The sequence below is a fragment of the Gymnoscopelus braueri genome (genome assembly GCF_963280865.1).
Source record: "Gymnoscopelus braueri genome assembly, chromosome: 10".
Lineage (NCBI taxonomy): Eukaryota > Metazoa > Chordata > Actinopteri > Myctophiformes > Myctophidae > Gymnoscopelus > Gymnoscopelus braueri.
The window spans coordinates 12,269,175-12,283,412 of record NC_137611.1 but is presented as its reverse complement, the minus strand read 5'-3'; the positions used below and the strand labels follow the sequence as shown (position 1 = coordinate 12,283,412).

Genomic DNA, 14,238 nt, shown 5'->3' with positions numbered 1-14,238 from the left:
TGAAACACTAATGCACAAAGTGACCCTTCTGTGATGACTGAATAACAAAGAGAACACACACTAGAGCTTACTGTACTGACCACAACAAGGTTCTGAGTAAGACCTCGGGACGGCCATGGCTGAATGGGTAGAGACTGAGGCCATCTGGGAAACAGAAGGTCACAGGGTTCGCGTCCCGGTCCCGGCTATGTGTCGAAGTGTCCCCTGAGCAAGACACTTAACCCCTAAAATCTCCCCCCTGAGCGCTCATCACAACCATCTGAGCAGCCATCAGCTGGGGTGAGGCTGATACTGAAATTCCCAGTTGGGACCCCAGTTGGGACCCTAGGCAGGTTGGTGACTTCCAGCTTCCACTGCCATTATGTAAAAGGAATGAGCCCTTGGGGGCCCCAGGCACTTAGCCTGGGGCCAGTCACCTTTGACTGTATGCTCTGACTTTTTGGTTCAGGAAATTGGGCACATTTTCTTTGTGGCCCTCACTGACCTTTGGGCACGTGGCCCCTGGGCCCCCGCATCCCTGGAAGAGAGGGAGACAAAGAGAGGGACATAATGGCAGCAATATCTGTCCAAATATGTCAATCCTGTTCCGGTCTGCCAGCGCTAAACGTCAATGTCACAATGTAATTGACCATAGCCACACGCACGCACACAATCAATTGCAACATGCAGGGCGGTCAATGGCCCTTAATAGTGCAAATAGTGCAAAAGGTCACTGCGTGTAATGGTGGCACATTGTTGATGTTTGGTGGCATGAGAGAGTGCATGGATGTGTTCTAACTGTTGTATTGTACTACCATCCAGACATGTAGCTGTCTGTCTGTGAGGGGGATCCTCGCAATTATTTTTTACACGCTTGCATTCTTTTTTAAGTCAGTGCTTCTTGTATTTTGGCTGCGGACCCCCTGTCTGAAAAGATTTTGTGACCAGGGACCTCCATAAGAGAAGATTTGTGTTCTTCAAATTATTCCACGTAAAAAAAATTAAAAAAAGAATTACGAACTTTTTTGAAAATAGCCAAAGTCTAAAATAAACTGATTTAGCCGGGTACCCCCTGCCCCTGTAACACCCCCGGGGTCCCCGCCGGAATACGGCTTTGAGAACCGCCGTGCCACGTAGCATTTGGTTTTGGTGTCAGTGAGAGTGTGTTACTGGTCTCCAGTTTGGTTTTTGTGCTGCTTGCTTCACTGCTGCAGCAGGCTTCATGTCGGATGTTGTACATGTATACTGTATCTCGTTGCTGTCGGGCAGAAACTTTTTGTGTCTTTTTTTCATAAATGAACGCTCTACTTGATCCCACTACAGCGTCACACAAAAGCATCAAAAGTAGCAGATCCGCAAGTTCGAAAGTTTTGGACATTTTCCACCCAGGAAAAAAAAGGAGGGGGCCAAGTATAGACCCCTGGGGGACTCCAGTCAACTAATTTTGTGCTTTTTTATGTCACGGAACCCCAAATTAATATATTTTATCTGGACAAAATATGTTGTGCCAGCGAACCCAATACAAGTTTGAGTTGTTAAAATGTTTCCAAAAATATGAAAACATTTCTTTTTTTTATAGCAGATCTACAAGCTCACGACATGTTGTGATCTCAAAGATAGCTATTTTTCGATATCCAATATACTGCATATAGCCTTAAAGAACTGATTGCTGTGCTATAACTCATTTTGCCGGGGGGGACCCCTTGGAATATCATCAAGGACCCCAGCGTGGGGGGGGTCCCTGACCAGACCCCAAGTTGAGAACCACTGCAGTACATAGTAAACAATCTGGAGTGTTCATCTACTTAACTCTGAAAGTGTTAAAACATTCACCTGAGTGTTAAATCAACAGTGGGTTTGACCACAAGTGGAAGCGCTGTTGACAAAGAATACATTAGTGTACTTCATGTCATCTTCCAGCTGGAGGTCTCAGATGTCATTTAAATAATGCCCCTGTAATGTGACCCAGAGTACAGCGTGCACAGCTGTCTTTGATTGTTCGGGCTAATGAACAAAACACGGCATGGGGCAAAGGAGATGGTATCCGCAAGAGTCTGGCCACCTCAGTGTTCAATTGCCTTTCCCCACCCCCAAAATGTAGCTACATTTGGAATAAATAATATATTTTGGAACATGGTCTGAAATAATGTAAAGTAAACATGATTTGAACATGCTTGAACATTTGACATTTAAGGGCCAAATATTTCTACGATTGCTACAAATTGCTACAAAACCTGTGAATAATTTTGGGCATACAAACGAGAAGTTGAAGGGTAAATATAGGTCTGATAATGATGTACCGTGTATGTTCAAATCATGTACATTATTACATTACATTGCGTTATTTCACACAATTTTTCAATGCATATATTATTATTTTTACGTTTGGACAAAATAGCCAATACATTACTGAGCCCACAATGTTTAGGTGCCCACTTGACCTGTATATTGTCTCTGTCGGATGGAAAACTCATATTATGTCCAAAACTGTTATTTTTCGAAAAGTAGCAGATCGACAAGCTGAGACAGATCGACAAGCTCAAGAACAAGACAGAGCTACAAGCTTAAAACGCGTCGCTTCACGCCGCGTTTCGAGCTATAGCAGATCTGCTACTTATACTTCTGTGTGACGCTGCTGGTGTATGATCAAGTACGGCGTTACTTAGAATTAGAGTTAGAATATGGAAATCAAATCAGAGGTTTCTGCCCGACAACAACGATATACAATGAGATATGACACAGAGTGGGCCTGGTGTGCTCCTAGTACCGAACTCACACTGAAGGTGTGATATACCTATGGGAATTCCACGAGGCCGGGCATAGATAGATGATCCACATGGCCAGACATAGATCCCCCCCGAGGGGGTCTCTGGTTTAATGGATTCACTAGTCTGGGCCAGCGGCACAGAGCTGTTTATCTGACTAACTGATGGATTGCTGCTTGTATTCGCTCTTTAATTAAGGATCAGCATTTACACAGAGGGAGGTGAGGTGAAGGCCTCGTCTAAAGTTGTTGCACTGGTCCATCCTTAACACACAGGTGATATGTTGAAGCCAGTTAACTCTCCGTGAAGGGTTACGCTGTGAAATCCTCAGTTTCATCGTGAATGGTTTTCAACTGCATATTTTCATAGTACACCTTTTTGTATCGTTGTTTGTTGCACTGTTGTTTGTCTAGAGATTGTTTGAATGTTTATAGACCACAATGGAAACAAGCCTTTGGCTTTTTAGTGACTATAGATTTGTTTTAGTTTTTTTCATATACTGCTGTGCTTTTAAACTGTCGATATGGTATTTGATCAATCAATCGAAGTGTTTATTTGTCCATTTGTAGCTCTGAGAGTATACAAATGTAACCGAATGGGCCTACATTTTGTATACTCTCAGATTTAACTTGTCCAAATTCCCATTTGCAAATTCCTATAGAAAGGAGGTACAGATGAAACACTTAAGCCTTGTTGTACCTTTTTTTTTTGCTGTTTTTGGCTAGCCGATTTGCAAGCTCACGATGCATTGTGAGCTTGCCGCTGTTTTTCCTTTTTCTCCTTTGTACACATATAGTGTTTTGTATTTGTTGATGACATGTATTATTGGGTAAAATTTTTATGCTATATTGATGAATTGAATACATTGCACCACAATGGAAACAAGTCCCCAGGACTTTTTTGTGTTATCCTTTTAACCTTTATGTCTGACTGTACCATGTGCTGTTTACATCTCTGACTATTAAAGTATTATTTTGTTTACAGGATTCTAAGGCCTTGCCTCACTGGTTGTGTTTTGTTGCCCAGACTGGATTTCCATATGCGATTGTTTTCTGTGACAAAAGCAACACCAAAGAGACACATTGTTTCTTTTTTTACATGTTCTTTCACCATTTATTAGTTCACCAAATACAGTGAAAATGGCATCATTAATATACAATGACTCATTCTTAGAATGTCATGACATTTTTGTTGCTTTTTTGCTTCATAAAATGATGTCTCGTTATTGAAAATATTAAGGTTTCATGCACAACAAACCATATCCAGTTTCTTTAAAAGAATGGTACAAAATAAACAAAATAAAAAATAAAAACAAAAAAACATAACTGTAATGTCCAAAATCGGTCAAATAACAACGTGTCATTTGAGGATACTCGTAAACAGTGCAATATTTACTCTAAAATCGCCATTTTTCTAACAAATTCATCAACGAAGCTCAAGTCACAGTATACGATTTCTTAATAATAGTTTTAACATTTATGTGTGCAAAAACCCCAAAACACATTCAGTTAGTCTTTAAAAAAACGTCAAACTCTTGATATAGAATGAGACCAGTCAACCAAAATCTCTAGATTCTCCTCTATGTAGCCTAGTCTCGACCTGTATGTCATCTCTGAAATATAAACATTGTTGATGAATTGTAAGACGATAGACTAGCATACGTATCATTTAAATAACAAATATTTAGATATAAAAATACAAATATGAATTTTGTTTTAAAAAGAAGCGTGCCAGGGTAAAAGTGGTGGCACCTAGTGTTGGCACCGGAGCGAAAGTTCATGCAAATAGATGGGAGGGAAAAGGTCAACTTTAAATTTATAGAGGACAAAACACGAATAATCGCAAAATAAAAAAAACAACCAAATAATAGCAAACCACTTTTTTTTGCCATCGATTTCGTGACTCTTATTTCAAACATTGACTATAATTTCCACATCTATGCTGGCCTCTTTCGATCATTTGAATATTGAAAAGGTGAAAAAAGATATGTGCAGGTGTAGATTAGCTCACTGGTTCTCAAAGTGGGGTCCGGGGACCCCCCCATGGGTCCTTGGTGGGATCCAGGGGGTCCCCGGCAAAATGAGGAACAGATGAAACACTTAAGCCCTGTTTTACCTTTTTTTTTTTGGCTGTTCGAAAATAGCCGATTTGCAAACTCACGATGCATCGTCAGCTTGCAAATCTGCTATTTTTGAGAAATGTTGAGAAGTCTTAACAAAATGTTGACAAATCCTCTCTTATGGAGGGGGCGGGGGGGGGGGGGGGGCGGGGGTTGGGGTCCCTGGAACAAAATCTTTTCAAATGGGAGTCAGCGGCCAAATACATATCAATTTGACATGAACATGTTTGAGAACCACTGCAAGGTGCCAACCTGCACCCAAAACCACAGGTGGGTGGGGATAGTGGGACAAGGCAACCAATTAAAAGGTAGCCTGTGATTTAATTGAACCGCTTTAGTCATGTTCTTTTTCCTATAACGGGCGGGGCCAAAACAAAATGAGCCAATAACAAAGAAGATATTAACATTGCACCATCCTCGGATAATATGTTCTACATACAATGGGTCTCCACTACTGAGAGTTTGGTTGGTCTGTTGTTTTTTAAAAAGCTTTTTTCTTTTTCTTTAGCAGCAACGGGGGGGGAATGCATTCTAAGTTCTCGCAGTGCTGAAATGGACAGCTCCTCATGAATGCCAATGTCACTGTTTGAATCAACAATGCAAAAAGCGTGTAGGAGGGGAAAGGTCTCGGAGCTTAGAGAGAGCCTACAGAAGCCTACTGTACAACTACTGAGATAGGGCTTGAAATGGAGCTTCAGCCTCCCCCAAGGCGCAAATGTTTTGTTATTGTTGCTGTTGTTGTTGTTGTTTACAGCGCTTTTGGAAGAGAGATGGTCGTGAAGAAGAATGAGTTCAGTTCAATTCAATCCATCAGAAAACCATCGGAAGGTTAAGAAACGGAGGCGTGTCCGCCATCTCAACATCTTGGTGCGCAGCAGGAGCCTAGAGTTTAAAAATCGGGATTCGTTTGGAGAATTGCGGGATTCGTTTGGAGAATTGCCAGCAACCCCATCATTGATAAACCTCCGTCTTTTTTCCCCAGAGTCTCTCTCTCTCTCACACTCTCTCTTCCATTTTAATTTTTTGCCTTCCTCATATCTTTTTCTCTCCGTCCTTTCCCTCCATTTTTTCCTTCACTATCCCCGGTCCTTTGTCTTCGCTTGATCGGTGCCATCGTGTGTGTGTGTTTTTCTCCTCCCTTTAACACGATCCTCTCGAAAACATGCACATTTCACAGCCGACAAGTGCTTCTTTCAAATCGGGTGATCAAAAATAAAATGTCTTGCGAGGCGTCGGTCATGTTTAGACGCCAGGTGACGACTTGTCTGTCATGCCTTTCAGGACCTCGTCTATTCTGTCGTCCTCGATGACCACTGTGGAAAGGAGAAGGGGGGAGGGGGGAGACAGGGGGGGGGGGGTTGATGTTTACTGGCACCATTCAAGGAATATAGAGCATGTCAAACAGTCCAAGTGCAACGGCAAGGACGAAGTGGATGCAACATTCTAGAACAGGGGGTTCTCAACCAGTGGTCAAGGGGACCACCAGTGGTCCTTGAGGGGGGGTTCCAGGTGGTCCCCAGCTAAATGATGGAGAGTTGGTAACCAAATGGTAACCCTTATAGATCTTTAACTCTTGAGAGTGTAAAATGAAACCAAATGGACCCATGAGGGTCCATTCATTTGGTTTCATTTTACGCTCTCAAGAGTTAAATTATTGTTAAACATCTGCATCACTTAATTTACAATAAGTCTGCTGAATTAGAGAATGTGGAAGAATTGTTATTTTAATCAACGTTCGCCTGTTGTCTCTCCTATGGTACCAACATCAATACAGCATGGAATTGTGGACAAAATCGTATCCAATGACAACAAAATATTAAAAATGTTGGGTCTGAGAGTCTAAATCGAGTCTAATGGTGGTCCTTGGCTCAAATGCCCAATAAATAATGGACCTTCATTATATGGAAAGGGTTGAAACCCACTGTTCTATCTAGGGGAACGCACTGTTCTGTGTGCGTTCTTCTAGAAGGTTGCATCCACTTCGTCCTTGACGGCTTTCTTTCACACAGATGGATTTCATAACAATGCCACACTGACTGCGTAAAAACGCTGCCAAACCCAAAGGTGTCTGTCACTTTCAGAGAGGTTGTTTATATCAGACATTAAATTCATTCTTTATCATTGCCTTTCTCTTTTGACACTGTAAACAAACCCTTTTTCTGAAATAAAAATAATTAATAAATAAATAATCATTATAGCTATAAGGGCTGGTTTCATGAGTGAGTCATGGGAGGATGCACAAAGATAGGCACTGAAACTAGACCTTTTTTGTTGTTGGTAAAAGCACATTCTTCTTTTTTTGCGCAACCCCCGTTTTCATTTGTTTACAATGTCATGCGCGTGTTTATTACAGCATAATCAATGCGTTGAGCTCAATTCATACTTCGCGTCGCGGCCACGGCGTCGCTTGTCAACCAGATAAGAACAGATCTTGTCGGCAAGCGACGTCGCGTCGCTTGCCGACAACATCTGTGGACATAAATGGACATAAATGTAGGATTTCATTACAAATGCCGTTCCGATTTCAATCGTTTTTTTTCCATTTTATTTAATTTACCTCTCTTTGCTCTGCCGATTTCTGGTCGGAAATAAATGGACATAAATGTAGGATTTCATTACAAATGCCGTTCCGATTTCAATCGTTTTTTTTCCATTTTATTTAATTTACCTCTCTTTGCTCTGCCGATCTGGCCGAGCTTCGGGGGTCTTTTCGCCTGGGACGACGCGAAGAAGGCGCTGGTGTCCTGCAGTCCGCAGCTAAAGGACATCTGGCTGACCTCGCTGTCCGCCCCGTAGCCCCCGCTCATCTTCCCCTCGCTGTAGGGCAGCACCTCGGACATGGTGTTGGCACGAATAAAGCACTGTGATCAACGATCGATGGAAGAAGAAGAAGAGGGGAAAAAAGACAGGAGTAGTTTGGCTATATTTTGATGTATAGCCGTATAGATCCTTTGTTGAGGTATAATTGCACTTCTCGGAGTTTTTTTTGTTTGTTTGTTTTTGTTTTCTCCGGTCGGAATCCGTTTGGAATAATCAATCAATCAATCAATCGGCGATCAATCGACGTGTGTTTAGAGGTCCGTTATTTCGTAGACGGCTGCAGGTCGGTGCGTCTCTCTGCTGGCTCCTTGTAGAGTGGATGTTATTATTGGGAGCGATAGAAAGAGAGAGATGTGTTCTGCTGTGCTGCTGGCTGATGTCTGCTGAGGGAAGTGGGAGATCCCGGGATCATAAAGGAAACCCAGGCGGAATGGTGGTGAAGTCATCCGCCCGGGCTTTAAAGCGTGCGCGCGGTAAACACACACACACACACACACACACACACACACACACACACACACACACACACACACACACACACACACACACACACACACACACACACACACACACACACACACACACACACACACACACACACACACACACACACACACACACACACACACACACACACACACACACACACACACACACACCAGGGGGGGGACTCCGAGTGTTCGAGGAGTAAGGGTGACACCAACAGGCGAGAGATGGAACTACGGTGGCGTATAGCTATAGGAAGGAGACTATATGGCACTTAGCAGCAGCACTGCACTACAATATATTAATATTCAACTCTGAGAGTGTAAGAGTAGCTGTAGCTATTTAACTCTCGGCATCAAATGAACACCGAGGATTTTACTCTGTATAGTTCAAACCTTTTTCATTGCTGGCTAGATTTTTATGCTAAAATAAGGTGGGCATGTGCTCTGTTATCTTTCCCACGCACGCGCACACGCGCACACACACACCAAACCATTTCAGATCTGCAATGTTGCGTTTGTGGGGCTGTGGCATGTCCCTTCATCTTTCAACAGGATTCTGTTTCATCCTCTTTGTGCTTTGGACCAGTCCAGGCATGCCTGACATGAGAAACACCTGTTCCTATCAAGGTTGTTATAGTTTTAACATTTTCACTAGTTTATTTTAAATTATAGGCCTATATATATATATATTGTTTTTGTTTTCAATTTCAAGTTTAGTTTTGATATTTTTTTAAGCTGGTTATTATTTAAAAAAAAAGATTGAACAAGATCAGAAAAATCTTTTTAAAAAATCTATGGGCGAGGGACCTGGAATGAGTGCAGGACTGAATATATCTAAACTTCCTTTAGGACGCACAAATGTTTGGGGCACACAATTGGCAGGTGATGTGATTCATTACCCCGCACCAATCACAATGCACCTGTCAATTGTGTGCCCCATTCGTTTGTGCTTCCCTGTGTCAATTTGTGATGACGTTTGTGGTGATCAGAGGAAGTTTTGATAAATTCGGTCCTTCACTCAAGTCTGGCCCCTCGCCCGTACAGAAAGTCGTCCGTGTGCAGCTCGTGGAAATGTGGAGATATTTCACTAAACACACGTTTTCTGGCAGAACTTTCAAATGGATATGAAACTAGAGGACAATATCTGACTCCAAGTCTTAGGAATTAATTATTGGGTGAGTTTACAGACGGAGTTTAGAGCACTTTTACGGCTGCGCAGATCGTGACTACACAGCACGTTGTCCAGAGGGATCTATGACTGTGTATTTGGAATACATGAAATGTATGTAAGAAGATCACAGACATTCTAGGGCTAGTGGTGAGGCAGACTATAGGGAAAAAATACTGAGGCACTCCGTCCTCAGGTGAAAAAATATATAATAATTTATTTACCAGATGAGCAAGGCAACAGCTGACCCATGCGTTTCGACACTTGGGTCTTCAACAGGGTCAAGCCTAAATAAGCAACTACACTTTAGAAACAACACAATAAAAAACGTAACCCACAACTAATCAGTAATTTACAAGCAACTTTACAGAAAAACAAGCCCAGACTCGCTTATAATAAGCGGACATGGCAACACTGATTGCGCTCCCAGGAAGCCACTTTATAGGCCTAGTTAGAAACCCTGTGCTGTGCTGTGGCGACGTGGCCAGGTTTTAACGAGGGTCCTCTTCATAGCAGTTCAGTTAATTGGGAAGTTGTTGGAGGGGTTGGGGGGGGGGGGTTGCAGGTTATATCTTGGTTAGTTACTTATAGATTGTATTACTGATAGATATTATTACAAAACATATACAGTACTATCCACCTCAGCCCTATAGCCTATATACATTTTGGCCATTTCAAAATAGCCGATCTACACGCTCACAATGCGTGGCAATGCCACGCATTGTGAGCTTGTAGATCTATCATTTTCAAAATAATTTTATACATTTGAAAAGTTGTGAAATGGGACATTCTGCATAATGAGTACTTTCTACTTTTGGTACTTTAAGTAGGCCTACATTTTGATACCAATGCTTTTATACTTTTACTCAAGTACATTTTTAATTATACAGACTTTTACTTGTAACAGAGTATTTCTACATTGCAGCATTGATGCTTTTACTTAAGTGGCTTTTACCACCACTGATGATAATACAAATCCCTATGAGACATCAGCATGTGAATCGACATTATAACTTCAGCACCATGGACAGCGCACATGCTCTTTACATGCTTATTAGACTGTTTTGGCGATTAAAAGTTTTCTGCTGTTGCATATTTAGGCAGCATCATTGCATATTGTTGCTTATCAGTGGTGTAAAGTAACTAAGTACACGTACTCAAGTACTGTACTTAAGTAGAATTTTGAGGTATTTTTTACTTTACTGGAGTATTTCCAATTTTCAGTACTTTTACTTCTACTCCACAAATATTGTACTTTTACTCCACTGCAATTATTTGAAAACTTTAGTTACTAGTTACTTACCACTTCAGGCCTATATACATTTCGGCCATTTGAAAATAGCCGATCTACAAGCTCCGCAATGCAAGTATTGTGAGCTTGTAGATCTGCTATTTTAAAAATATTTTTAAATACATTTTATACATTTGAAAACTTGTGAAATGAGACTTCATATTGAGTACTTTCTACTTTTGGTACTTTAAGTATATTTTGATTCCAATACTTTTGTACTTTTACTCAAGTAAATTTTGAATTCCTGACTTTTACTTAACACGTAACAGAGTATTTCTACATTGCAGTATTGATACTTTTTGACCATATTCCCAAAGGGCTACTAGGGCACCCTCCTGTTTTCACCTACACTAAATATCATATAGAGCGTGCCAAAAATCCTGAAGGGGGCGTCAACAAGTGTCTTTTGGTAGCTGCGGACATCTTTGAGGGGTAAAAACCAGGTTGACTTAACATTGCCCAATGCCACGCCCAATGCCTCGCCCCCGCAGCCTGATTTGCCCCTTCTGCTGGTGACGACACGTTGGCACGCTTAATAGGCGAAAATACAAGCTCACATGATGTGAGCTTGTAGATCGGCTATTTTCACTAGCACCCCGGCTCGGAATAGGAGATAGGTTTCAAGCAGTGGTGGAAAAAGTACTAAAACAATTTACATTAAAAAAAAAAAGTATCAAGTCCAGAATTCAAAATGTAGCCTACTTGAGTAAAAATACAAAAGTATCGGTGTCAAAATGTAGCCATATAGGGCTGAAGTACAGTACTTGAGTAAATGAGGCGCAGTTTACGGAGCTAGTTCAGGCCAGGCAACTCAAGGGATTGTGCCATCCGATCAGGTGACTAGTCACATGCACTCTTCTCCTGGTCGGTGGGTTATAAGTACTGCTCTGCCTACCTGTTCATTCTGGTTGCGCTGTTCCGCAGCGCTGACGTGCCGACGCTGCTGCTGAGATCCTGCCGTATCTGCTGCCTTCGCTTGCTGCGTATGCTGCTAACCATGAAAGTCATCCCACCCGCCTCCCCGGCATCCACCTGTAGGCTCTGTTTCTAGATCCCCATGGGGGTTAATTCATTCCCTGTAAATGCTATTTGGCATGTAGCATTTATTAAAATGTTATTCTTACAGGGAATGAATAGGATTCAGAGACCTGACGCCAAACTATGCTTCCTCATGCTTTCTATATCCATGCTCAAGCTTGCTCAATAAATATATATTCTAATCCAATCCAAGAGTTGTCTGACTGAAATGTACTCTGTTACTTTACACCACTGGTTTCAAGTGTTTGAGCTTATTTGTTTTGGTTGCTTTTCTGTGCTGCTGCCTGAGCATCCACACAGACCGGGCAGCCACACGCAGGCCTGTGAAACAAAAACAAGTCATGGGGTTGTTATGTAAGAAGAGGCAATGTCCCCTTGCTTAGCAACTCTGGTACTCAGCCAGCAGCCCGAGGGAGGGGGAACAGCTGACGGTTGTGGAATTATTAGTGTTGGATAACACCTCCAGGGGGGATAAGAAGGCGCAGGGACGACCCCGCTGGAGCCCCGGCCCGCCGGCCTGACTGAGTGCTGGCTGTCGGCAGTAAGCACGGTCCCCCACACATGCCCACCCTCCTTGAGAAGCGTGCCAAGAGCATTCCACTTTACGACCAGTTTATGGAGCACAACTGCTCTAAATAAACAAGCAGGGCCAACGTTTAAAGAGGCACAAAACAACAGTGGTGGGAAAAGTACTCACATGTTTTACAAAAGTAAAAGTAAAAGTATCAATACTGCGATGTAGAAATACTCTGTTACAAGTAAAAGTCCGGAATTCAAAATGTGATTTTGATTGATAAAAAAAAAAGAAATGTGTGTGTGTGTATATATATCTTACTATTATATAATTGACAAAAGCTCGTCCGGGGTAAGCAAGCACAGGATCACTCCATTTGCCCCGAAACTTGCCACAGACTGTTGATCAGAGCTATGGCTATATTTTAGGCATCTTACCCCACCTCGATCTGTGAACAGACTCTCGGCTTGATTGATTCTCTGATTTGCCTATCAGACCCTCAGCCTGATCTGGCAGGTTGCCATAGCAACCAGATACAGGAAGTCTGACCTCTTTATCACATGACCGAGGTTGGGAGGTTGGGACTAGAGGTTAGGGCCGCAGAGCAAAGCGGGGAGGGAGGAGAGGGGATGAGAGTAGCCGAGAGGAGAGGAGAGGCCAGAGGGGCCGGACTTGACGTGTGTGCAGAGTGACTAGGCCAAGTAAGTAACTAGGGAAGAACTTGAACAATACAATGTGGGTAAGGATGAAGAGGATGATGATGTGAGAGGAAATGTTTGGAGACTATGACGAGTGGTGGTTTAAACAATGGTGCAATAGCGGTGGTGTCTTAGAAGGGATGACAGAGGAAAGTTTGGAGAGTTTGAACACCCTGACATCTGATGAGCTGTCTGGACCAACCTCAGATCAGGCCTCAGATCAGGCCTCAGATCTAGGGCCTAGATGTGAGGGCCGCGACGGAAAGCTGATGTGACGACGGAAGTTTTCCGTCGTCACATATATATATATATATATATATATATATATATATATATATATATATATATATATATATAAAAAAATATACGTCATTAACAGTTTGCAAAGACAAGCACAGGGGAAGTACAGTCTTTTAAGAGGATTTTAAATCCAAAGCACTATGGCTTGTTTCCATTGGGGTCCTTTGTACTCAATTCCTCGATATACACTATACAAAAACGTCATATAAACAAACATTTCTATTTTTTTATTTTTTATTTTTCGCTATTTATTTAACGGGTATAAATCCAAAAAAGCCCTTTTTACAGGGACCAGTTCCGAATTGCAGCCACCTGTAAGTGCTCTTTTAGAGCGGGTTTGAAGGAGAGTAAGGATTTACATGTTTTTTTATGTTTTATGTTAGGGCATTCCACATTTTTGAGGCATATAGCAGTTGTTGTGGCGAGTGGAACGAATTGAATCCCTTGTTAGAGCCAAATCTGAGTTGAACGTGATTTGTGGAGCTCCCTCTGGTGTTGTGGTTGTGGACGTCATTTACGTTTTTGAAGTAGTTTGACAGGTACATGGGTGTCTTTGTGGTGTAGTGTATATAGACCAGGCCCATTGCAAGTTGCTGTAGGCTACTCTGTCTTCTACCCTGAACCATCCCACCCTAGCAAAGTGAGCAGGGTTAAATGAGTTGTGGATGTAAGGCCAAGCAGTAGCCTGACCAGTTTGTTTTGGGATGTCTGGAGCCTTGTTTTTAAGGCCTTTGTGGTACTATGGTACCATGGGGTGCACGCGCAGAAGTGACATTGGATGAGTGCTCCTGCTATAGAGTCCTCAATCATCATCTATAAAGGGCAAGACCACTGTGGTAGAGGTTTGGGTTGCCATGATGTAACTCCAAAAAAGGTGGACAATAAATCTAAAATAATTGCTCCATTGATTAGAAATTGATAATTCAAAGTATGCTCGTCATTGACTTGACATTGTACGGTAAAACAGCTCTCAAAGTCATCACTCTTTTAGCATGTAAATAAACACAAACAAAGCTGATTCAGACAATATAGAACATCACCAAACCCAGTACTGTTTA

General features: G+C 42.1%; 1 protein-coding gene across 1 annotated transcript; it reads right to left on the bottom strand.

The window, feature by feature from the left end:
• Nucleotides 1–3,918: 3,918 nt before the first annotated feature.
• On the bottom strand, nt 3,919–8,053 carry camk2n2a (calcium/calmodulin-dependent protein kinase II inhibitor 2a). The gene is made up of 2 exons (XM_080439403.1): nt 7,532–8,053; nt 3,919–6,176 (listed from the first exon to the last, which is right to left on the bottom strand). The coding sequence occupies exons 1-2, from the start codon at nt 7,701–7,703 to the stop codon at nt 6,106–6,108; spliced, it is 243 nt and encodes an 80-aa protein (XP_080295529.1). The 5' UTR covers nt 7,704–8,053; the 3' UTR covers nt 3,919–6,105.
• Between the last annotated feature and the right edge of the window lie 6,185 nt (nt 8,054–14,238).